Below are 27,058 nucleotides of genomic sequence, written 5' to 3' on the forward strand. Positions count from 1 at the left end.
TGACTTGCCAGGTACTGGGTTATAGCACCTACATAACCTGTGCAACTTGTACGTGGGTGCTGAGGATTTGAACCCAGATCCTCACGTTTTCACAGCAAGCAATGTTACACGTGGAGCCATCTTCTCAGCTTCCAGTGACAAGTTTCATGTTCAGATATATATCTTCTCATCCCTTAGTTCTGAACCTTTTGATTGTGTTCACTAATGAACTTTATTGAGGCCCAGTTTACATACAGAGAAGTGTAAGATGCAGCCATCTCAAGTTTTGACAAACACATATACCTGTGTAACCGGTACTTCCATCTCTGTCCCACAAGAATGTGGCCTCCTGCCTCTGCAGCTTTACTCTTTCCACCTGCTGCTAAACAGTTTCATTTTTTCTTTTCTGGGCCTTGTCAGGTTGGTGACCAACCTGCTATAAGTACTTTTGGAAGTAGGTGGACTGTGTCAAATTAACCCTTGCAACCAAACAGCTCTAGGTGTTTTTCCTGGGACACCACACCCATTTCATGTATAATAATCCATCTCCAGAAGCATCCCTGCTGCATCTTAGTACTTAAGTCTTATCACAGTTGACACTGGTGAGCTGGTATCCTGTGAAATATTGCCAGATAGCTTTAGAAGTTAAGTATCTATTTCAAAGGATCTTTTTAAGCTTGCACATTTGTTCCTCTGTAGATTTTTCCAGTGATTAGCATCTTTGCTAGAAGATAACATATAGCAAACACCAATTGCTTAGCTACAATACATTTGAAAGCCCATGGTCCTGCTCTCTAGTAACTGGAGCCTATGAAAGTCTGCAGCTGCCTTTTGAACTGTTAGAGCTGTGACCTGTGTGTAGATGCCATAACAGTATCTTGAAGTGACAAGGAGTTTAACCAGTTGAATTGAGTATGAGGAAAGCTTTGGCTCTAGGTAGTTGTACAGATCGCAGTAGCTTGAGTACATTGAAACCTTCTGATATTTTCTTGGAATTTTCTTCTTTGGAATGGTGAAATAGGAATGTCATCGAGCCAGGTATGCTTGCAAAGCACAGAAGATCCTCTCACGGAGATTGCTTGATGACTTGTGTGGTGTCTAGCAGAGATACTGTATGGCAGTGTTACCAGTGTGGTCAATGATGTGGCCTCAGTGCTTGGCATTTCCACGCATTGATCTGGAGAGGGGAGTCAATTGGTGCTCCTTTGTTTGACTTGAAAATTTTACTGGTACAAGTCACTGCATGTTTGTTACTATTTTAAACTTAGCGGGTAAGAAACTGTTAACTCAAATTCTCCCATTTGTATCACAGTCACATGTACTTAAGACAAAGACTAACCCAAGTAGGTTTAAGTAAATATCATGTAGGGTCTTGTGTGGGGCCATATAGTTTGCCTTCCAAATGGTCACATTTTGTCTCAGTTGGCAGTAGAGGGAGGTTATGGTACATGAGGGTCCACTGGATTTGATTCATTTTTGTTTCATTTAAGGGAAGGCCAGCATACAGTGTCTGCCATGGAGGGAAAACCTTCAAAAGAATATTTGGCTCTTTTCCTGAACATAATTAAATTTCCACTATGCTTTTCTTTGCCAGAAGTTTAATGATTTATATTTAATAATTGAAATGCAATCAGTTCCCCAGGCTTGCTCCTGCTTGATAAAAGGGTCAACGCCTAATATAAGAAACAGTGGCTCACAGTTTCCTCCTCTTTTTAACTTTCGTTTTAGAACTCAGCCCAAAACCATGTTTGCCCAAGTGGAATCTGATGACGAAGAATCAAAGAATGAACCAGAATGGAAAAAACGAAAAATTTGAAGAATCTCCTCATTTAAGAGCCGTTTGCATGGAGCAAGAGGATAGGGTGCAGTGTCTCCCCCCCCCCCCCCAATGCTTATGAAATAAAAAATACATTTTTTCAAACAGACTTTGTCCTTTCTGTTATTGAGTTGTTTGAAGATTGGTAGATGTTCACGCTGCTTGTGTTTATGTTTTTTTTTTTTTTTTTTTTTTTTTTTTGGTTTTTCGAGACAGGGTTTCTCTGTGTAGCTTTGCGCCTTTCCTGGAACTCACTTGGTAGCCCAGGCTGGCCTCGAACTCACAGAGATCCGCCTGGCTCTGCCTCCCGAGTGCTGGGATTAAAGGCGTGCGCCACCACCGCCCGGCGGTGTTTATGTTTTCTTAACTGCAGTTATTAGACTGTGCCGCATGTAAACAGACTAAGCCGATTACTAGGTATTGAGACTTTAACAATTACTGATCTTGTACAGATTCCCATAACCTTAGAGGGGAAAATGTACGATGAGATATTTATCTATCTTGAGCTAATCTAGGAACATAATGTGGAAACAGAGAATCAAAAAACTTAATATTTCTGTACAGTGTCACAACCATTGTTTACATGACTGTAAATAATTAGATGAGTTCAAACCAAAGCGTGGCTGTGCCAGGAGAGAGCATGTATCTGATTATGTCCTCTGCAGCCTGTGGTGCCTAGGGCTAGGAGCGCAGGCTTTGAAGTCAGACTGCTGCAGGCACTTGACTTCCTGGGTCTCCCTTCCGGCCTCAGGTGGTAATACTTATCCCATGGTTTTGCCAAGAGGGTTAGATGAAGTGCCCATGTGGAGCATTTGGCACATCACCTGGCACATGGTAAATCTATACCAAGTATTTACTATTTTCAAATACGGTTAACAATATCACTTTGTCTTACTTTTTGTCAATAGTCAATTAGGATGGAAAGGCTTTGTAAAATACAAGGGCTATATAAATAAAACACATTAAGAATCATTCAGAAGTTATATTTGTGACCGGGCAGTGGTGGTGCATGCCTTTAATACCAGCACTCGAGAGGCAGAGGTAGGCGGATCTCTGTGAGTTCAAGGCCAGCCTGGTCTTCAGAGCGAGTTCCAGGACAGCCAGAGCTACACAGAGAAACCCTGTCTTGGAAAAAAGCAAAAACAAAAAGAAGTTATATTTGTGAATAGAAAGTGAAAACAAATGTTGGTAGTTTCTCCAAAGTAATGATGAGTCAATAGAATAAAATTTTATGGGCTAATTTCCCATATACATGGGTCATTTTTGCATGTTAAGTAAGCCCCACTAGACAATTGAGTTTTAATACTTGCATTTTACCCTCCTGCTCTCATTTGTTCTAGTGAATTAAGTAATTATAAAATTAATTATAAGCCAAAGTATGCCCCCAAAGTCCTAGTTCTACACATTTCATCTCACCCCTTTAAAAAAAAATCTGTTTTAGCAAACTCATACCCAGCTCTTTCATTGCTACAGTTTATAGCGTGGCGTTGGCCATTCTGTAGACAAATCCTTAGAAACTTCATTCTTGCCCCTTCATCCTTACTTACATCCCATCTCCTTCTCTGTGACTTAAGCTTATAAGGTCACAGGTGATAAGAGAAAGAACTAGTGTCAGCTGCATGTGGTTTACATGGTAAGTCCTCACCTTGCCTTCTTGCCATTAAATCATTGGATTCCCACAAAGACCTCACGACAGGTACAACTACTAAATCAGTCTATGCAAGGTCACAGCCGTGGAAGGCTGTGTGAAGACTCAGGATCTCTACACAGTAATTAGCAAACGGCCCCAATTTCCTGTTCCTGTTGAGATGCACTGTGCCTGAAATCAGTCTCAGACTAATACTTTGTCCCACCTCCCACATACTTAGAATTGATAAATTTATTGCATCAAGGATGACGTTTATCAAGAGTTTACCACATCACCACCACCACCCTAACCCTAACATAATCATTGCACCCTATGGAAGTCTCAGTCATGTACAGCCAAAGGTTGCTGTGGTGATTGGGGATAGGCGTAAACACTTGATCATAGTAGTCTTGGCAACATCTGCTCTGATAGAATGGCAGAGGAAGACAAGGACAAGCATGGCTCTCTCACTGTGGTCCACACGTGGGCCTTCCTGTCGTTTGGATTGTCCGTGTCACTCTAGAGCTGAAGGGAGAATTATTTCTTTGACAGAAGGTTGGCAGGCATTTAAGGATTTAAGTTTTTGAATTTGTTGAGGGAAGGACCTTAGAACCAGGACTGGACAAATAGTGGGTGTTCATTTGACCTGTAATCTTGTCACCACTGTGGACATCACCAACTGCAAGGCTCTCAGAACTCATTACCTGCCACCATGTGTATATATCCCCTACTGTGATTAACTTGCTCAAAGAAGGAAGCTGGAAGCTGTTATGATGATGCCAACCCCCATTCCTACCTCATTAATTATGTGCCATTTCTGCCCATGCTCTGTGAGTCTCTTACATTTGCCCTTCTCCTACTAAAAATCAGGCCCTCTTTCAGCCTTCAGCCATCACTTGGGAGCCTCCTTCATAACTAATCTCTGTTTTTAATCTGGTTCTTCTCTAACCCATCATTCGTGATTAACTTCAGAGTTAAACCAAATATGTATCTAAACTAAATTTATTCAAATCCAAAGTCTGTCATCTTATTCCTTTGCCAAGAACCTTCCAGAGTCAGTAATTCTAATATTTGTGTGGCATAGACTTCCAAGATTCAGCTTCTTGTGTTTTTCTTGTGTAGACTTCTGATGTCACATGTTTCTGAGGTCCAGTACACAGACGGGACCCCAACCTTCAGCACCTGAGTGAATGTCTTTGCATGTGCTATCCTCTCCCTTTCCTGTCAGCTTAGAGAATTGCATTACCTTCCCTGAGCAAGACACACCCAAGCACAATCTATTCCTCTGCTCTCATGATTGCTCACAAACCTCCTACTATCACCTCCATTTATACTGCGTTGTGAGTGGAGTAGATATACACGCAGCGATTGTGTGTGTGTGTGTACTGGGGAAAAACATTTGATTATAAAGGGTACTTTGCTATTCTAAGAAGATTTCTGAATTATCAGAAATTTTACGTTATATTTTAATAAAAGATTTTAAAACAAATTTTTAAAGTACTTCCAAGTGTCCACTTGCAATCATGCTCATACAAAAATACTGGGAAAGGGGCCTGGAGAGATGGCTCAGCAATTAAGAAAATTGGCCACCCTACCAGAGGACCTGATTTTTATTCCCAGCACCCACATGGAGGCTCACAACCATCTATAACTCCAGGAGATCAAATGCCCTCTTCTGCTCTCCATAAACACTAGGCACACAAGTGGTATACAGAAATCTATGCATGCAAAACTCCCATGCACATCAAATAATATGAAAAAATTGAAAAAAGTTGGTGATGCTGATATATTTAACATGGCCACAATTCTTTGGCATTCTTCCCAGTTCTATAGCAATTTGACCAGTTGAACATGACCCAAGTGAGGTCCAGGCCTTAAAAAGCTTGCGCTTTCTTTCTCTTGGGACCTCTATTCTGGCAATGAGGTAGCTAGGATGTGAGAAACACTAAGGCCCCAAACTGAGCAGGAAGTAAAGGCCTGCTGCTCAACAAACCCCAACCAAAGCTCCCTATCTGACCGAACTCCCTCTCTTTTGAGACAGGATCTTGTTATATATCCCAGACTGGCCCAAAACTCACAATCCTGTTGTTCCCACCTGGCTGGTGTTGGGATTATGGATGTGAGCTACCACATCTGGCTTCTACCCTCTTACAAAGCACATCATCTGGTTCCAGTAGAGTCATACCAGCTGTGATCACATGGGACAAAGATGAATCAACCCATATGACCAAGATGTAAATTGAGCAAAATAAGGGAAAATAAGTGTTATCATTTGAAGCTGCTGAGTTGTGAAGGTATGATTCAGAAATATAACCTCAACAGCTTTACTACTCAACCATTGAAATACAAGTAGCATTCATGTTCTAATGAATCAGCTCTGAATATCTATATCTATCTATCTATCTATCTATCTATCTATCTATCTATCTATCTATCTATCTATCTATGTAGCTGAAAGTTTTCCTGTGTCCCACCTGGCCTGAGGTCAGGACAAATCTCTTTCACCCACCAGTCCCCCAGCCACTCAGACCCAAATAAACATACATAGGCTAATATTATTTTTAAACTATGGCCACCGAAGGCTTCTTGTAATCTAGTTCTTATATCTTAAATTAACCCATTTCTATAAATCTATATTTTGCCACGTGGCTTGTGCCTTACCGGTACCTTTACATCTTGCTTCTTCTGGCAGCAGCTGGCAGTGTCTCCCCCGCTCTGCCTTTCTCCTTCCTCCTATCTGTTTGGATTTTCCGCCTGGCTCTAAGCTACTTTACCATAGGCCAAACGGCTTTATTTATCAACCAATCAGAGCAACATATTTTTACAACATAACAGAAAGACATTCCCCCATCACATATTGTTTTTCAAGACAGGGTTCCTCTCTGTAGCCTTGGCTGTCCTGGAACTCACTTTGTAGACCAGGCTGGCCTGGAACTCACAGGGATCTTCCTGCCTCTGCCTCCCAAGTTCTGGGATTAAAGGCATATGCCATCACTGCCTTACTCTGAATATTTTTCTTGAATGTAGTTTTTTTCTACTTCTTAAAGCTTAATTACAATAACACTTAGGAATAAAATGCTTATCTTTCACTTGTTAAACATGCAAAATTTACAATACTACAAACTTCATATACAGTTTTAGTAGCCTCTTAGTCCATTATGCATGTGTAACATCTACTTAATCACTCACCTGTTACTGCAAATATAGATTGTTTTTAAACTGGCTATTCTAACAATGCTGACTTGAATGATTCCATGCCTTAAGTGTTTCATGATGCTACAATTATTTTGTTAGAAACTGATACTAAAAAAGTGGAATCATGGAGGCTCAAGAAGAATACCTCATCTTTGCTAAACACAAGCATTATACTCTAAGTGCTTTGCCGGTGAATGCCCAACTAGCGAGAAAGAACATGGTTCTGGGCAATTCTGCTAGCACAGTGCATTGGATAGTGGTCCTTCTGGAATCCACGTCCACCCAGAACCTTAGAATATGAGTTTATTTGGAAGAGTCTTTGCAGATATTAAATTAAGATGAGATCATACTAGATTAAGGAAGGTCTGCAATCCAATGGCTAGTGTCCATATAAAAACAGACGGAGCCACGTACACAGAAAATGACCCTGGGGAAACAAAGGAAATTATGATGTAGCTATAAGTCAAGGAATGCCAAAAGTTGTGGCAACCACAAGTTAGGAGGAGTCAAAGAGGCAAGGAAGTATTCCTCCCTGGAGCTGTAAGAGTAAGTATTTCCCTTCCCACACCTTGATTTCTGATTGCTGGCCTCCAGAGCTATGAGAGAATAAACTCTGAGGGAATTTCTGCTGTTTTAAGCCATTCCATCTGTGGTACGTTTTAAAGCAAGTTCTAGAAAACAAGTACACTTAGCAACAAGATGTGAGGAAATGCTTGGATCCAGATGAGGCTGCACAAGGTTTGTGTCGTGTCCCTTCACTAAAGACTCAGAAAATAATGAATGAGTAAAGCCACAAAAGATGTTGAGTGTCCGATGTCAGAATTCTCTCCAGTATCCTTTAGTGTGGATTTGGATACTAATTGCCCCAATCCATTAAATTTTGAAGCAATTTGTTATATAGCAACAAACAACTAGTACAATTTAGAATTTGGGCGATTGTTCTTATATTTTGAATAGCTGGCCCCCAGTTTGGTGCTTCTTTCTCGGTCTTCTGAGGTGATGCACTAAGAATTTTTCTTATGGCAATGTAATCTGATTACTTGATCTCACTTCTGGACTGTTTGCTCTATAGAGTAGGATAACTGACATGACTTGGGTTAGCCTGGAGATTATATCTCAAGGAGACAATGGTATTTTTTTTCCCTTTCTATTCTTTGAAGGCAGCAAAGTTGCTGTCTCCTTCCCTGTCCACTCCCCACCTCACACAAACCCCACTAGTTTACTGGGTAGTGGTTACCCATGCTACTATAGCTTTTCAAATTGTTGTGTCCTTGGGACATGCACAGATAATGTGTAGTTTCCTAATTCCAAGTATCCTTGGGCCTATGAGCAAATCTTTGCGGCTGAATAACCAATGATGGTTTTACTGTTTATAATTCACTTTGAAGTGTGAGTGGCTGACAACTACTGGACTTTTTCCTCATAGTTGCCTGACAGAGTGGTCCTGACCAGATATCCGGTGCCTCTCCTCAGATCTCTGCTGTTCATCAGCCACAGTGAAAGATAAACATATGATGGAATTCTATTTATTACATTAATCAGGGTGTCTTAAGTAGCATGGTTGGTATCTTAGAATTCACATGAAATATGAAGTCATGAGTTTGGGACTTATGCTCATTTGCTATGTCATGATTGTGTGAGTATATTAAAGACATAAACTATGATCCTTTTGATTGTTGGTAGAATGGGCACAGTATTAGCCATCTAGTCAACATCCAGAATGATTTTTTTTAATTTAATTTTGGAGACTAGAGAGATGGCTCAACTGTTAAAAGCACTAGCTATTCTTCCAGCGGACCCAGGTTTAATTCCCAGCCCCAACATGGTGGCTCACTGCCATCTGTATCTCCAGTTCTAAGGGATTTGATGCACTCTTCTGGTTTCACAGGTACCAGACATTAACATGTGCACAGATATGCATCCAGGCAAAACACACACACACACACACACACACACACACACACACACGACGATGATGACGACAACGATGATGACGATGATTGATAATGTGTATGCACCTATGCCTGTGGGGTGGCATGCATGAAGATGAATGCAAGTGTCCATGGAAACCAAAATCATTGGACTCCTTGGAGCTGGTGTTAGAGGGAGTTGTGAGCTGTTTCATGTGGGTACTGGAAACAAACTCAGGTCCTTTGCAAGAGCAGTACATGTTCTTAGCCCCTGATCCATCTCTCTAGCACCCAGAAGAATGTTTTATGGCTTAATTAAAAGAGAAGGAGAAGGGAAGAGGGAAAAGGAGAGGCAGAGATATTGTCAAACTATGAAATACTAATAGGGTTTTGGCCTTTTAGGGTTTATAGATTGTTAATATCTCAGTGAATGTGTATGAAAATCCTATTCTTGGATAACGGTCCAAGTCTATATCAGCCCCATAATCAAGAGTTGTTGTGGTAGCCAAGAGGATGCTCTGTTACCAGGGAAATTTTGATTGTGCATGTTTGAGAAGTTACCATTCAATGTGAAAGTTATTCAGGATTTGGCTAAAGTTGTCTTGGGTGAGGCTCTGGTCTGGTTGACTCAGCTTCTCCTGGAGCCAACTGGGACCCTGACTTAGTGCTTATCAGCCTCACTGTTGGCCATGCTCAACACAAGGGACCTCGTGATGCTGGCTGTGACAACATCTGAAACCTTTCCAAATTTAGAATAATGGGAAAGTTGTCTTCTGTATTTCTCATAGGCTCTTTTGATATTGACTCTCTCTTTCTGCCCTTGCCCCCCCATCATAAACAAGTATTGTGCTCATTTCATGGGGAGCTGTTTGGTCCCTTTGACTCTACTGCCTCCTGTTTATGAAAAATAGCCAGTTAACCATGACAAATGGCCAGCAGCAGTCTTGCCTCTAAAGCACAGAGACTTTTTTCTTCCCCGATTTTGCTTTCAAAATAAGAAATCTGGCTTTCTTTGGTGGGGGGAATCTTATCATTCAGAGGAACACAGAGTAAAGCTTTGGAAGAAACAGACCTGGGTTCACCTCCGAGGATGAACAAGTTATATGATCTCTGTGACTCTTCAGTGACTCTGAGGAGTGCTACAAGGATCACAACTTGAAATCACTTTGAAAGTGAAAAAAAAAAAAAACATCTTAAGTCCTATGTCTCTTTTCAGAGAGACTCTACCAAGAGGAATACAAAGGCTTTTTCCCATCCTGAGATTCTAATTCAGTATTTTTTTTAATTCAAGATAAAGCCCTATGTGTATGATCTGAAATAAGAAGACACAACAAAAAGTTACAGATCTACCTGTTTGTTTCAGAAGTCTGTAGTCCTTTTGGAATCTCCAGCACCCCACTCTCACAGCCAAGGATCCTCCTAGGAAGTAGAGGCTAGCCTCTGGGTCATGCCCTGAGCCCTTCTCCTGTTGATCTGTCATATTCTTTCTTCTACTCAGATCTCAGACTGGCTGTCAATCAAGAGAGTTACATATGATGGCACTCCTTTGTCTGACAGTGACGCCTAGTGCATCTACTTCAGGGCCAGATGTGAAAATCTTACCTTGCTGAAACTGCAATTCCTTGGCTCTTCCAAGATTTGGGTCATTATAAACAACAGTAAGCATTACTATTTTAATTTATATGAAGTCATATTTCCATTTTGTCCTTTATACAGCACCCCAGAAGTGTAAACAAAATGACAGGATACAACAACAAAACATAGAATCTTTTATTTCTGAGATCTGACAGACAGACGCTTGCCTTTGACTCAGTGCATCCTGGACTTTGCATCATAGCCTGTGTCTGGCAAAGCAGACACATGTCAAGCAGATTGTATTTACCTGTAAGAACAATGTTATAACTGGGAGGCTTAGAAGGCCAAGGACTGGGTACCCCATAAGTCATTGTTATGACCGACCATGTGTCATGAAACCCAGTAAAGGCAGCAGAAGGCCTCTAGAGTGATGTGCATAATCTATAATCAGAAAGATGAGTGGCCCTGGAGGGAATATTAGAACCTCCACTCCAAGCCCTGTGTTCTAAAGACCAGAAATATGAGGCCCTGGGGGTTCAGCCACTGGTGCCAGGATATATACTATTAGCCAATAGTCGTTACCCAGTGCTCTTTTAGCTCTGCCATATTTGGATCCATGTTCTATAATCACACACTGGAATGATAGAGGCCTATGCTGGGATATCAGCTCTGTCATGTATTGTGAGCTGAGTCAAGTTATTTCACTTCTGTGAGCCTCAGTGTCCATATTATGGGCTGAATTGTACCATCTGCAAATTTATGTGAATCTCTAATCCCAGTACCTAAGATTGTAATTATTCTATCTCTATTATTAGAGATAAAACCTTGCTTGTGTTTTGATCTTGAGAGTCCTTCAAAGCCCTATGTATAGAAAGTTTGGTTCCCATGGTAGTACCATTGGGAAGTATCTACCTCCAGGTAATTGGGAGCATGCCTTCCAAAGAAACTGTGGGACAGACCCCAGCCCACCCCTCACTCTTTTTGGCCTCTTGACTTTGAGGTAAGCAGCTTTGTTCTACCATAGCACCCTTGCCACATTGTGCTGTCTCACTATGGGCCCCACATAATGAGGCCAAATCAATCATAGTTTAAGCCTCCTTACTGTGAGTCGATATAAACCTTCTTCCTGTATTGACTATTTCACAGGTATTTTAGTATAAAGATAGAAAACTGACTAATACAGAGGCCTTTTAAGGTAGTGGTTAAGGATAGACAAAGCAACCCTTAACAAGAACACAGTGGAGGTATTATAATGCCTGACTTCAAACTATATAAAGAGCATAGTGATGGAGGCAGCTTGGTACTGGCACAAAAATAGACATGTGGACCAGTGGAACAGAAGGAAGGACACAGAGATAAGTCCACACAGTGATGGTCACCTATTTTTTTTTTCAAAAGTATCAACAACAAACACTGGAAAAGAAAGGGAATCTAATCAACAAATACTCCTGGAAAAACTGGTATCTACCTGTAGATGAGTGAAAGGAAGTCCATCTTTCTCACCCTGCATGAAAATCAATTCAAAGTGGATCAAAGACCTTAATTTAAAATCTGAAATGCTCAAACTGATAGAGGAAAGCATAGAGAATATGCTTGCAGTTATAGAAATAGACAAAGCCTTTCTGAGTAGCACTCCAGTAGGAAATAGACCCAAGAGTTGACAAACGGTACCAAAAGAGATTAAATTTTTCTTTACAGCAAGTGGAACTATCAGCAGAGTAAATATACAGCCTACAGAATGGGAGGAAATTGATGCCAGCTATACATCAGACAAAGGATTAATATTTAGAATGAGGTTAAAAATTAAATAGCAAAAAACCCCATATCTGCCAATCAACAAATGGACTGACAAAAATGAACAGACAGTTCTCAAAAGCAGAAACACAAGTAGCCAATAAATGGTGTAAAATGTGTCCAATGTCTTTAGCCATCAGAGAAATGGAAATTAAAACTACTTAGATATTCCATCTAACCCCAACTGTAGGGCTATCATTAAGATAAGAGACAATAACACACTCTGCTGAGGATGTAGGGAAAGGAATCTCTAATCATTGCTGCTGACAGTGCAGCCTAGTACAACCACTATGGAAATCAGTAGGTTTCTCAAAAAACGTAAAAACAGAACCACCATATGACCCAGCTATACTCCTGTGATACAGCTTCATAGCTACCAAAAATCCCTTGATAGCCACCTGCACATCCATGCTTGTTGCTGCATTATGCACAACAGCAAGAAAAATGGAAGCAGTCAAGATGTCCATCACAGAAGAATAGACGATAAAAAATGCGATGTAGATACACAGTGGAATTTTTTTTTCAGCTGCAAAGAATATTGAAATGAAATTTGCAGGAAAATAGATGAGTCTGAAAAGCAGGTAACTCAGACTCAGAAAGATGAAAAATCTCATATTCTCTTTCATAAAAGTCCTAGCTCTTTGTACTTATATTGTATACGTGTGGTTGTGCAGGGGTGTAGATTGTGAGACTAGGAAGCAGACCCACAAGTTTGTGAGGGGGAGTGAAGGTGTTGAGGGAAGTAGGGACAGTAGGACACAAGTGACATGAAAACAAAAGGAGACAGTGCTGGTTGGGTGGAAGGGGCACAAGAGTAGAGAGGGTGGAGGGGTTGGGGAGAAGGTGAGAGGGCAGAATCAATAAACACAAAGTGTGCTTGAAAATGCCAGAATTAAAGAATACATGAAGTTAGGAGGGGGTCAGGAGGTGGGGGTAGATCTTGGATGAGTGGGAGGCAGAGTGGAGTCTGAATATGATCAAAATATATTTCATACACATATGAGAGTCTCAAAGTACTAATAAAAATATTATAGAAAAAGAAAAATGCCAGAATGAAACTCAATACTGTGCAGGGTGAATTAAATAAAAAAAAAAAAAGAAACAAAACGGAACAAAATCCACCTTCACACACACACCCCCAACTGATTTGGTGCAATGTGTGGAATAGTATTTTCAGATGTGTTACATTTGTTTATGCGGTGGAACATTTGTCTTCATGATGCAAAGATGTGTTGCATTCTTTTATGTTGCATTTGTTTAACTCTGTGAAGCTGTGTTACTTTGCCTGTCTAAATCACCTGATTGGTCAAATAAAGAGTTGAACGGCCAATAGCAAGGCAGGAGAAAGGATAGGAGGGGCTATAAATAAATTACAGAGAATTTATTTATTATGTTAATAATAATTATTATGTTAATAAATAAATTAGAGAGAATGAATAGAGAAAAAGAGGGATCAGGAAGCAAGAGAGATCAAGGAGTGAGAAAAGAAGGGGCCAGCCACCCCGCCACACAGCCAGCCATGGAGTAAGAGTGAAAGTACGATAATATATACAGAAATAGAGGAAAGTAAAAGCCCAGAGGCAAAAGGTAGATGGGATAATTTAAGAAAAGCTGGGTGGAAATCAGCCAACCTAAGGTCAGGCATTTATAAGTAAGAATGAAGTCTCCATGTGTGATAATTTGGGAGCTGGTGGCAGGCCCCCAAAAGAATAAAGAGTTAAAAAAACAAACAACTACAGTGTAGGAATTGAAAATAGGATTTAACTATATCATAATTAAATGTGAGACAGCAGAGGTCAATGTCAAGAATATCAGTAGAAATCAGATGCTGCCAATCAAACTTTCTGATCGACTTCCATAAACTATGAGGTTGAAGCAGTGGGGATGGAGCTAAAATTCTCCTGCTGGGCTCTATGCTCAGTGGAGCCAAGAAAACAACAGATTCTGATGATACATGTGAGATATCCCCTTAGATTAACAGTGTAAACAAGCTTCCTTAATGACTTGTTTTCACTACTCATTAATGTTTTGGCTCAGCAAATAAAAATTTAGAGTTTCTTAATTATGTTTACTAGTTGTTTTTCAAGTATTTAAGCATATAAATAAAGCTGATTAAAAAAGGAAGGAAGGAAGGAAGGAAGAAAGAAAAAAAGAAGAAAGAAAGGAAGGAAGGAAGGAAGGAAGGAAGGAAGGAAGAAAGAAAGAAAGAGAGAAAGAAACAAAGAAAGTGCCCAGCCCTTGATGCAAGGGGAGGAGCTTGGTCCTGCCTCAACTAGATATACCATGCTTTGTTGACTCCCATGGGAGGCCTACCCCTTTCTGAACAGAGATGGAGGAGGAGTGGATGCAGGGGAGGTAGATAGGATGTGGGGGGAGGGAACAGGAGGAGAGGAGGGAGGAGAAACTATCGTCAGTATGTACAATAAATGAAAAATTTTAATAAAAAGTAATTTTAAAAAAGAAGGGATTAAGTTAAAAGAGATTGTGACAGTGAGTCCTGATCCCTTCTGACTTCAAGGGAGAGGAAATCTGAGGTAGTCTTTCGTGTGTAGTCCTGAAACCCTAGATAGTACTCTGGTGGAGGCAGGAGGCTCTATCTAATCTACAGAGTGAGTTCAAAGCTAGCCTGGGCAACTTAGTGAGACTCTGCCTCAAAATAAAACTATGTATACAAAGGGGCTGAACACAGAGCTCAGTGGCAGGACACTTAGATGATATGAATAAAGCCCCTCCTTCAATCTTCACAATTACTACCCTCCCCTGCAAAAAGTAAATTTGGACCCAAGAAAGGACCACAGAGATGGGCATGTGTGCATGGAGAGGGCATGGGAGGGCACACTGAGGAGGACAGTTACCTCAGAAGACACCAAACCTGCCAACACCTTGATTTGGGACTTCTAGCCAGCTTCTAGAACTGAGACAAAAACATTTCTGTGTTTAAGCTACCCCATGTGTGGCAGTTTGCTACAGTAGCCTTAGCAGACAAATGTAGCCCACTCCCCTAAAACTTGAGATGTGAATACTGAGCTCATGGGGGTTGTTGTCAAGATCAAGTGAGATATTTCATCTTAAACATAGGCCAAGATGGTGAGTAGCAGTGGTTTCATTATGTAAAGGGCCAGTGAGGTAGACCTAAATCACTCAACTGTGACATCAGTTTAGCTTAACTAAAATGAACTTGCCTGTAATTCTGAACTAAATTCCTCATTTTCTCTCAGTTGAGTTTGCCTTCTGTTGGTCTTTGAAAGGCTTATAGAGACAGATGAGGTTGTCTGAGTGTCCTTTGTCTCTTAAATGCAGACCAGAGAAACTGAAATCCATCTCTTTGTTTTATCCTGATAACTTTCTCAGCCATAATTAGTCATATTGGAATCTACTCAGCAGCTGAGATATCTACTTAACATTCGCATTGTTCTTTTAAAAATAGACATTGGTGAATGCAAATTATTCGGAGACCTCTCTGAAGACTCCAGACTCTGCAGGATTCCAAGCAGAGGTCATTCTCCAAGTGTTTGCCTTCGCTGGCTTTTAAACCACCTCCCCACCACCACTATCACTTGAAGCTGCTTTGAACCCATTGAGATAAAATAAACACCCCAGGATCCCCAAGAGCAAAGCATAGAAGCGAGGAAGGGGTGCACTGCCTGGAAGCAGCGGAAAAGAAGACCCAGCAGGTCTCAGTGGTGAGTACTGAAGTGGCCGCCTCCCTGTCCTGTCCCCTGAAGTGACCCTTGTACTTCCTCCGGGATTATTCAGCGTTAGACACAGCAGCAGACCATCTTGGGCTGATTGCTCCAGCTGAGCCGGCATGTGAGCTCTTGAATTAAGTGAATGAAAGGATCTAAACAGTATAAGGCCAAGCTCTGAAATGTTTGTGTAGGATGAGAAGGGGCAGCTGGATCCTCTTCAGTTCACTTCCCTGAGTGTATTGGCAAGACCCAGAATATGAGCCACAGCAGGTGGCATAACATGCCCATTTTGAATTTCGCCCAAACCCCAGAGAACATAATTCATACAGGGCATCTGAGCGTAGGCGAGGTTTCACCTCTGTGCCACCCAGCTTTCTGCAAATCCTGTCTCTTGATCCTGGCCACTCCCCTCAGAGACAGGACAGCACAGAGTTTCTGTTTGGCTTCTAAAGAAACCAAGGCACAGGGACTTACAGGAGACTTAAGGGAGCAGGTGTGGATAAGCTGACCCTGCAATCAAGAGCTTCTGTACCCCCAGAAGGTGGCATTTTATGGATACTGTTCATAAATATCTCAAATATAGGGAATGCCATCTGGTCTCAAGAATGCAGACCAGAGACCCTGCAAAGGTCAAAGTCATGACTGGGGTGTAAGTCATGCACATGGGCAGCGTCTGGGTGGCACATAGCTGTGGTCATAGCTGCATTGCTAGCTTCTCACGCAGCCCTGTGTTGCAGTGGTCATTCTCTGGGAAATGGCAGTTGGACCATTCCCCCTTCTGAAACCCAAAATGCCATCAGTGATACTCTTCTTTATACAGTCCACTCTCATGGCTTGTGGGCTCTTACAAGCTGCTGAAAACAAGGTTGCCTGGAGAGAGGGGTAGAGACAAGCTGTGCATTCAGTCTCCCAGAGTCTCGGCACAGGGAGACGAGCCAATACAAGCAGAACTGTCTTCTGAAGCTTCTGGGTGCACTGGTCATTTGGGATAATGGTTGGAAAGGCCCAGTCCTCAGCCCCATCCCCAGGTACTTAGCTTCAACCAGAGTCCTGGGAGACACTGAAACTGGAGGTCACAGGCACTTCCTCATGAAACCCAGACAAGACAGCATACAGCACTCACATTCTCTCTGCTCCTGAGCCTGAGGAAGTATGAGACATATTTACTCAGGCTCTTTCAAGCACTTGGCAGTGATATGGCTGAGTTGAGAGAGGAGACCCAAGCAGTGCCTTAGCCCCTTGCAATCTCTTGATCTTGGCTTTATGAACAAAGCAGTTCATTCTTCGAATTCATGAGGGCGCTGTATGATAGCAGGCAATACTGGGTAAAATGTGTGCTTCCTTAAAATAACACACTGTTTGATAATGGTGTCTGGCATTCACTTTATCTTTGGATTTTCACTTTACTGTCTCAGGAATGTCACCGTGAATCATTTAGCTCATGAAGAAGCGGAGACCCAACAGAGATGTGTTCTAGAGCCAGCCATGACATCCAGCACCATTCTTGCTGTCTGGAAAAGTGAACTTGAGCCTGGAGACCTTATCTGCAAACTGGCTGTTGGGACTCTATTGCGTGATGATGTCATTGATGACGTTGTGGTGTTGGCTATGGGGATGGGGTCCTCTGGATTCTCACACCGACATTTCCCATTCCTTTGATTTCTTGTGTTCACTAGTCCTAGTCTGGAACACAATGGCTAGTGAAGCAGTATTTCTATTATCATCCTGCTGTCTGTATAAAATGCATGAAGTATGGGCGCCTATTCATACTTGATTGTGGAGTGTGGGGGTTACGTTTAGTATATTACTCCAGGTGGTTACCAAAAATATGTTTTAAATGATCATGAAAAGCTTCAGGCTTTTATGTGACTGCATTCCCTCCTTTAATTGGGCTAGCTCTAACTGAATAGTCTCTTAAAGAAGGTTATCTCCTGTTTGGGATTGATTATACCAGAAGTCAGAAACCTTAGTTCTGGTCCAGCCTCAGACAATAATTTACTGTTACCTTGGCAAATTTACTGATTTACAGTCTCAGTTTTTTCATCTTTAATGTAAGGGATTTTTTTTGTTAATATATACATTAATATGTTTGGAATTTACTACTATTATTTTGCTAAAAATCATAATATTAACCCCAATGACATATTGCTATACCTATAGAGCTGTCCCTCACTCAACCCACATCAGAGAAGCTTCTTCTTGCAGTAGATGGAAACTAACAGAGAGACCCACAACTGGACAGTGTGCATTGAGTGAGAGACTTTGGAGCACTCAGTCCTAACTGGGATGTCTTCACCAAACCCTTTCCCTCAAGGCTCAGCCATCTATATGGTAAGAGCCAGAGGTTGGTGGATGACCTATAGGAAACCACACCCTAGGGCAGGCCCCATGGCCAGGAGTAGTTGGCTGACACAAAACAAATTCCATTGTGTGTGTGTGTGTGTGTGTGTGTGTGTGTGTGTGTGTGTGTGCATGCATGTGCATGCACATGTGCGCACACACACATTTTGTTTCCTTTTGTCTTGTTTGGGAATTTTTTTGTATTATTGGTTTTTTGTTTTGATTTTCATTCTTTGTTTTTGTTTTGAAAGATAGAGAAAGAACATAAATTTAGGAAGGTAGGGAGATGGGAAGGCTCTGGGAAGATTTGGGAGGTGGAAAAAAACATGATCAAAACATACTGTGTGAAAATGATGTTTAAATGATTTCTCCTCATTTTATTATATGTGTGTGGATGTTTTGCCTGCATGTGTATCTGTGCACCGTATACATGCAGTGGCCACAAAAGCCAGAAGAGTCAGATCTCCTGGGACTGGAGTTACAGAGAGTTGTGAGCTTCCATCCGGGTGCTGCCATCCAAACCTGGGTCCTCTGGAAACGCAGTCAGTGCTCTGAACCAGTGAGTCATCATTAATATTTTAAGTTTACTCTTGGAGAATGTCATACAGGCGTATAATGTATGTCAATCATATTTAACTTCCACTCTTCCTAACTTCCTAACTTCCCCCATATCCATCCGTGTCCCCACTCCTTACTTCACAAAACAAAATAGTCCCCTGTGGCCAATTAGTGCTGTCCATATACCCATGGGTATGAGGACTGGGCCATCCACTAGAGCGTGTTCAACCTACAAGGGACCACACACTCAAAGAAAACTGACTCACCCTCCCCCAGCAGCCATCAACTGCCAATAGCTCCTCAGCTAGGGGGAGGGGCTTATATGCCCCTCCCTATTTATGCTAAGTTGTTGATTGGCTTGATCTTGTGTAGGTCTTGTGCAGACAGCCCAAGTCTTCCGCGTTCATGAGAATGATGGTCCTGCCATACACATAAAACACCATTTTGTTCCAGTCCTTCCTAAACCACTGGCTCTTAGAATCTTTCTGCCCCCTTTCCATTACAGCATAAGGTTTCTTACTTTAGACCTTCTGGGTATAACATTCTTCAGTTTAGAGCCGGGCGGTGGTGGCACACGCCTTTAATCCCAGCACTCGGGAGGCAGAGGCAGGCAGATCTCTGTGAGTTCGAGGCCAGCCTGGTCTACAAAGTGAGTTCCCGGAAAGGCGCAAAACGACACAGAGAAACCCTGTCTCAAAAAAACAAAACAAACAAACAAACAAAAAACAATCAACATTCTTCAGTTTAACTCTCTGCAAGCCCCTGAAAATGCCAGGGCTGTACCTCAGATCCATCCTGTGCACAGAAAGACTGGTTCTTGGTGGATCTCTAGAAGCATAGACAAGCAGAAGTCTCACAGTTTGGGAAAACCATGAGAGTAGGGGTTCACTTACATTTTTTTGCCCGCTAGGCTTTTGTCCATTGCCTCTACCTTCTGTTTCTTCAATGCTACTTGAGAGAGGAAGTGAGGGGGTGAGGGGGAGAGGGGGGTAGAGGGAGAGAGGGTGTAGAACCTCTTGCAATCAGAGCAGAGCATGGTAAGTAGGAGACTGATGAAGTGGCATTGAGTGCTTTCATACCCAGTATGTTCAAGAATATGGTGGGCATCTCTAGCAACAGACAGACCACGGGCCTCCCTTATAATTGCCTCATCTTATGGATGTTGCCATTAGTTGGTGAACCTCAGAGAGTGGGCCTTTTTAGGTAACTGTTCCTCCTCCAAGAATGTTGGAAGTACACTGACCAGGACCTGGAGCCCCAGTCATAGGCACTCAAAATCTACCTTCTGAATGAGTGACCTTCTGAATGAGTGAGCGTCCCAGAAGAGTCAGTTGGTAAAAACTAGAGAGGAGTAAACTGTGGGGGACCAGCCACAGTACTCTTGAGTAGGGAGAAGTGGGAAATATTTAGAAAGAAAGATACCTAGGTGACGAGAGGAAAGACAGAAAACAAAGATAGCCTCGGGAGGGCCTGGGTCAAAACACACCAGTCCCTTCTGTCTCTACTAAAGGGCTTTTAAAGGAATGCCAAGGAATGGAGCAAAAGACCTCCCCCCAGCACAGCCAAGTGCAGACTATCCCAATCACCTGGTAATCATGCATGGCACGTGGTCAAGCCATCCCCTAATGTAGCCCTGCTGTGTAAAGCAAGCTCAGATCTCACTAGGAAGCTTTGCTGGGCTCCCACAGTAAACTACTTTCCCTCAGTGTAGCTTCCCAAGTCTGGGCCATGGACTGACTATCAGCACCAAGGGTATATGGCTCCTCTTAATGTCTTGTTCCTTGTCTATCTTCTGTTGGTGCCAGCTTCCTCCTCTGAAGAAGGGTCACTGAGTACCATTTCTGTTTTCTTAGAAATGTATTTGTTCAGCTTTTTTTGTTATGATAAAAATGTATTAAAATTGACCATCTTAACCACTTTTAGGTATATAAACTTCAGTAATGTTGAATACAATCACATCATTGTGATAAAAAAAAAAACCCATGTCCTTTTGTTGTTGTGCTGGGATTGGACAGAGTACCCACATACGCTGAGCAATGATCCACTGAGCCACATCCCCAGGCTGACCAGATTTTTCTAAGTGTGTGTGTGTGTGTGTGTGTGTGTGTGTGTGTGTGTGTGCGCGCGCGCGTGCGTATTCATGTATGTGTGGAGGTCAGATGACAACTTCAAGTGTCACACTTCAGATACCATCCTTTCTCTCACTCCTTTTTCCTCTCTCTCCTCTCAACTCCTCTTCTCTCTCTCTCTCTCTCTCTCTCTCTCTCTCTCTCTCTCTCTCTCTCTCTCTCCCTCCCTCTCCCTCTCCCTCTCCCTCTCCTTTCTCCCTCTCCCTTCCCCATCTCTTTCTCTGTGAAAGGTTCTCTTACTGGCCTAGAACTTGACTAGCTGGCTGACCAGCATGCCTCAGGGACTCACTAGTGCTGACATTATAAGTGACTTTTTACTATGGTTTCTAGAGTTGACATTCAGGTCCTTGTGCTTGCAAAGCTTTACTGACTGGGCATCTCCCTGACTGTTTCTGTTTAAGACAATTCCTGACACCTTAAAAAATACTTAGATTTTTGGAAATCAAATTTTATATAAGAAATGACTCTAGACCTGCTCTGAAAGAAAATCTATTTTCTAAAAAACTTACTAATTGGAGCTATTTGCTTATGCTTAATAAAATATTCAATATTTCTAGTTGAAAGAGGGACTCAGCACAAAGGCCATGTCTACCACGGATGCATTGCCTGAAGTTTTCCATTTGGGACTCATGACATGAAATACTTATAAAGTACACTCATATTTACTGAAGTTCTGTTCAGAGTCAAAGTTGGTTGCAGGACCACATGACACCATTAGGTGCTGCTGTTTGATATGATAGTAGGAAATGACAGAAGCAGTAGACTACTGTCCTCCCTTCATGGTCATTGTGTGTCCTCTGGATAGCAAGCTATGCTAGACTCTGCAGATACAACAATACATAATAATAAAACAACACCTCCAAGTGAGATAAGTCACTGCTGTAGGAGGGGGCCATGCATTCAGAAAAGATCACCAGTTTACAATCTTCTGATCAGATAGGTGTTATAGCATATTATTTTTAAGGTTCATTACTTTTGTTTATGTTGCATTTATTTATCTCTGTGAAGCTGTGTTACTGGGCCTGTCTAAAACACCTGATGGTCTAATAAAGAACTGAATGGCCAATAGCAAGACAGGAGAAAGGATAGGCAGGGTTGGTAGGTAGAGAGAAGATATAGACGGAGAAATCTGGGAGGCAAAAAAGAAGTAGCCAGAGCAGGAGGAGGACCCAGGGGCCAGCCACTCAGCTACACAGCAAGCCACGGAGTAAGAGTAAGATTTACAGAAGTAAGGGAATGGGAAAAGCCCAGAGGCAAAAGGTAGACAGGATAAGTTAAGGAAAGCTGGCAAGAAACAAGCCAAGCTAAGGCCAGACATTTATAATTAAAAATAAGCTGCCCTGTGTGATTTATTTGGGAGCTGGGTGGTGGGCCCCCCCAAAAGAGCAAAAACAAACAACAAATAGGCGAGGCATGAAGTGATCCAAAGTAGGATGCAGGCCATGGCATCGAGAGAAAAGGGGGACTTTGGTAAAGAACTGATGGGTTTGTGCTTCCAAGTTTGGTGTGGGTCCAGGTGGTCTCGATTGCATTTGTCACTGGTGTCATAGTGTCCCTCGGAGTTAATAAAATGGTCTCCTGCAAGCTTGTTTGATTTGGCTTATATGGCATTTTTTGAACATGGGTTATTTGCTAAATTGAAGTACAGACTTTTTAGGTTCTACTGGGAGAACTATGAGCTCTTATCAGTGGTGGGCAGGAGCTGAGTCATGGCCGTCCCCTCATTTCTGTTCTTGCCTGGTCCCTTTGGGCAGAGCTCCTAATAGTGGTGCATGTACTGGCACCAGTGTGCAAACTGTGAAGTTGGTGGAATATTTCTGCTCTGATTGGTAAATAGCTTCCAGAGCTCCCAGGGTGTCCTCCACACTCCAGGCCATTCTTCAAAGGCACCTCTCCACCTATTTCTCCACAATCTGGATATAATAAGAGTCCATCTGGAAGTACAGGGACCCCAGGTCCCCGCTGCTGTGCTAAGTCCAACATTCAATTTATGATTTCCTCATACCTCCCCCTGACCACCCTCACTTTCTAAGCCAGGGTCCCAGTGTGTACTCACTATGTAACCCAGTCTGGCTTCAAACTTGTGACAAACCTCCTGAGTCCTGGGATGACAGGCACAAACCACCATTCCCTGATTAGTCCTTGCCCTGCTTCATAATGGTTGTTAAATATATGGAATATCACCTTTGCCTTTAGGGAATAGATCTGCATGTGAACCTGGGGATTGGACCATTCTTGGCTCATGGAACAATGACGTATAGAGGCCAATAAGCAACCTCAGATAGCTTTGGGGTTCAGGTTGATTTTTTTTCACCCCAATACTTTGCTTATAAAAAGCTTTTATTTTTAAAGGTCTTGATTTTTCAGTAGCATGGTTCTGAATATGGTTGGTCAAACCAGAAAGGATTATGTAAAAATTTATAGCCTAAGGGAGACAGGAAATTTTTTTTTTTTTTTGCAGCTCCAACCCATTAAATTAATGAGATCCCCCCCCCCCCATGGAAAGCCACAAGAGACATATTTAAATTCTTTGTCATCAAAGTCAGGTAGTAGCCATACAGCTAAAACAATAATGGTAGCAATTCATAATAATTCCATGAAATCTACTTGGCCTTTCAAATCCCAGCCCTTTTGCCTTTTTTTTTTTTTTTTTTCACAGACAGTTTCTCAGTGTGTGTGACCCAAGGGCCAACCTTGGGGGCACCTGCTGTTTCTCCTCCAAGAAATTCTGTGCACAGGGACAGTCTTGTTCCATTCTCCTGAGAGGCTAGTGGGCGCTGGGCCGGTGGCTGGCCAGAAACTGGGAGGCCTGAGCGGAGGCCAGGGAGACTGAGCATGTCTTCAGGGTGAGATATTTGATCACACAAGTGAGGGGGGGCTGATTGCCAGTCCTCCCATCTGAAGAAAAATTTCTAGGTGGCAGGAGCTAAGGATAGGGTGGAAGAAAGTGATACACCGAGGAGAGTGGGGTGAGGTGAGGAGAAGAGGCCGGGCCTGGCCAGACTCCACAGGCTGCGGGAAGCCAGCTCGGCCTCTCCCGTGTTTATCTAAAGTGGAACCAAATGTGACTCCGTCACAGTGGGGCTCGGTGAGGACTCTTTCCATGGCTCCACAGTGCTCCCCTCCCACTCAGCAGGATGAACCCATGTCTCACCCATTGGAGGGAAGGTTAAACTCGGGCCTTCCTCATCGGTGGAATGGAGGAGAAGGCAGACCCTTCTGGAAGATTCCTGCCTCCTTGAAGCAGAGACAGTATTCCTTCATTATCTTCCCCCACACGTGAGGCTTTCTTTGTGAATAGAAAGAATCCTAGCTGAGACTTGTCGGGTCCCAGCAACCACGTGAACTATAATACACGATGGCAATGGCCAAGGTACCTTCCATACCTATGGGGTCTAAAGCCCGTCGTTATAACAGCACTGATACCATTGCCATGTTACACAAACCACACAGCTTTGAAGGCTCGAAAGTGTAGCAAGGCCTTGGAGGGCCTGAAGCATCACAAAGAACACGTCATACAGGGAGATAAGAGGGAACCAACACACCCGGTACAATTCTGCTCATTGAACTGACTCACTGAAGAACTCGGGAAATTGTCTGTTGTCCATGTTAAACGGCTCGAACACATGTGACCCTCCAATCCCAGTCTCTCCCATTCTGGAAACATTCAAATATGCTACTTACCCCAGCCCCTGTTGGATTCCAGCCGGGTTTCCCATGCAGTCTGTTGCACTGACTGCGTGGTAGGCCCTCACCTCAAGTCAAGTCCTTGCTGTGGTGCTCAGAGAGACAGCGTCCTGGGACTGCTGGAGAAACTGAGGACTCACTGGCTGTAACGCAGCATAGGGCCATGAAAAAGCCTGGCCTTGTGCTGGCAGAGACTCAGTTTCAATACCTGGCGCCAGATTTAGGGTGGTCAGGGGAGAGTGGAACCACCATTTCAGTCACTAAAATCAGAACATTTGGAAAGAAATTGATATCCATCCTGCCCAAATTAGTGAACCAGAGGAGCCATGGACATGTGGGTGTCTTGTTGCATATCAGATATTTTTTTTTCACGAACTCTATGACCTCTTGGTTCTCTTTCTTTGAGACATGGGAGGAGAAATCTGTAGGTCAGCTGTCCTTTTAATCATACTTGTTTGTCTGGTCTCTGCAAAGGCCTGGTTCAGTGAGTGAGCTGGATGGGCCCCTTTTTTTCAGAGATGAAAGATTGATGACCTATTCAGCAAAAAGACCCACCGCAAGCACCTCATTGGGCTTGTTAGCTGTTATCTTCCACATATCAACTTGGATTAAAAGGACCGCCTGGCCCCCTGACAAGTATTCACTGGCTTCGGTACAGCATGTTATTGTACGGCACTTCCTCAGGAACTATAATTAGGTGATCATGTAAGGAGTTCACAGTGCACGTTTGAATAGCGACTCTATTTGGCTCATGATGTCACTCGCTGTCTCTGGTGCCTTCTCATTATATGGCTTTTGCCATGGTGTGCTGGCGTTGAAAACATGTGAAGTCAGGCCATGGGTTTTCTGTGAGGTAATGACAGCCTTAGGATGAGTCACTTGATATGTACCTGAAATAATGACAGCTTAAGTGTCAGGAGGGTTGGGAACCTCACATTTTAACTACTTGGTCACTTAGCTTTCCAAAGGTTTGTTTGTCTGGAAATTGGGGGTTCTGGTACCAGTAGCCTGGGCTGGATTAGTGTGTTTTCAGTTGCCATAACAGAATTTCCCAAACTTGGTAATTTATTAAGAAAAGAAATCCATTCCCTAAAGTTCTGGAAGCCTAGAAGTCCTATATTAAAATGTTGGCAACTGGCAAAGGCATTTCTCCTGTATCTTTCCATGGCAGAGAGTGAGCATGTGAGAGAGGCTAGGGTCAGGAACCCACTCTGTGATCTTTAGCCTACTGTTCAATAACAAATTCATCCATTTGTGAGGACAGAACTCAGGTGACCCAACTACTCCCAGCGCCATTGCACGGGAATTAAGCTTCTAACATGTAACTCTGGGGGACACAGCCAAACATCACAGTGAAGTCTGGGTGTATTTATTTTCTCCTCTCACATCCATTCATTACCACATTGAACATTGCATCTCTTAAGTACCACTAAGCTCTTCCCACAGTCACACTACTCTGGGCTGAACTTTATATGCCTGCCAGTGACCTAGTCCTTCGACCAGTCTCACAAAACCTACTCTACATCTCTGACAAACCAGACCCTGCCATGGAGACCTTCAGGGGTAGATTGAAACCTTCCATTGACACCTATGTACCTTTACAGGCCAGATTCTTGGTGACCTGTAAATGCAGCTTGATCTGTTCTAGGTTCTGTCTCAACCTTGTCAAACCACTCCTCTCCTCACTGACTGCTGTCCAACCAGATGGGCATCTCCTCAGCAACTCAAGACCATCAAGACCATCAAAGAGTACCAAAGTGCATCAAGAGCATCAAGAGCAGCAATAGTATCAAGAGCATCAAAGAGCAGCAAGAACAGCAAGAGGAGCAACAGCAGCAAGAGTATCAAAGAGCATCTAAGAACATCAAGAGCATCAAGAGCATCAAGAAAAAGCATCAAAGAGCATCGAAGAGCAACATCAAGAGCCCTCCTCTAGCCAAACCCTGCTAATCGGATCATTTTTTGATAACTTCCTTGGGAAATCATAACCACTTCTTAACCACCTCACAAGCAATTCTTCTTCAGAAGTGTGTTACAACTCTGTTGAGACAATTATCTTTAAAACCTGTCTCCTCTCTAGCATTGTTTCCTTTTTTTCTCTCCCCTGAAACAAGGTTTGACTTTAAATTTGCAATCATTTCCTGCCTCAGCCTCCTGGGTGTTAGAATTACAGGGTTGGGCCACCATAACTGGTTTTGATTTTTAGAAGCGTTGCTATGGTAGTGACTTTGTCTGCTCGGAACTTAACTGCCTTATGCTCATCTTCCTCATCATGTGCAGTGGGCTTTTGAATGCGCCTTATCCAGCAGAGAATGAAAGAAAAAAGCAATGTGACCTGCTGTGCCCTCAGGAGGCTATCCCTTCCATCCATCCCTTCATCCAAGGCTGGTCACAGGCCACGAGGCTATCCCAAGCATTAGTGTCCCTCTGCTTGTTGACTCAATCTTCTGTTGCTTTCCTGAAATTGTGGGCTTCATCCACAGCTACTGGAAGATACTCACATAGCATTCAAGATTTAGTTTAGGGTTCTCACCTGTTGTTGGTTGTTGTTGTTGTTGTTTTAATCACATAGAGACTTATTCTTGCTTATGAATGCCCAGCCTTAGCTTGGCTTATTTCTAGCCAGCTTTTCTTAAGTTAAATTATGCAGTCTACCTTTTGCCTCAGGGATTTTACCTTTCTTCATTCTATATGCCTTTCTTTACTGCTTACTCCATAGCTGACTGGGTGGCTGGCTCCTGGCATCCTCCTCTCCTTTT

The 27,058-nt window shown here is 42.7% G+C and overlaps 1 protein-coding gene and 1 long non-coding RNA gene across 4 annotated transcripts in view; both read left to right on the forward strand.

Annotated features, from left to right (window-relative positions):
- Wdr70 (WD repeat domain 70) overlaps nt 1-1,801 on the forward strand; it is a 237,096-nt gene extending 235,295 nt beyond the window's left edge. For all 3 annotated transcript variants that reach the window (XM_052743179.1, XM_052743178.1, XM_052743177.1), the window contains exon 19: nt 1,708-1,801. In XM_052743179.1, coding sequence (XP_052599139.1) covers nt 1,708-1,795 — 88 coding nt within the window. In that variant the 3' untranslated portion in view covers nt 1,796-1,801. The remainder of the gene's footprint in view (nt 1-1,707) is intronic.
- Nucleotides 1,802-9,952: 8,151 nt separating this feature from the next.
- On the forward strand, nt 9,953-22,222 carry LOC128113224 (uncharacterized). Its single transcript, XR_008219382.1, has 3 exons — nt 9,953-10,185; nt 15,324-15,579; nt 17,001-22,222. It is a non-coding gene; the product is annotated as an uncharacterized LOC128113224 (long non-coding RNA).
- The last annotated feature ends 4,836 nt before the right edge of the window (nt 22,223-27,058 follow it).

Source organism: Peromyscus californicus, unplaced genomic scaffold (genome assembly GCF_007827085.1).
Source record: "Peromyscus californicus insignis strain IS unplaced genomic scaffold, ASM782708v3 Scaffold_18__1_contigs__length_77618521, whole genome shotgun sequence".
Lineage (NCBI taxonomy): Eukaryota > Metazoa > Chordata > Mammalia > Rodentia > Cricetidae > Peromyscus > Peromyscus californicus.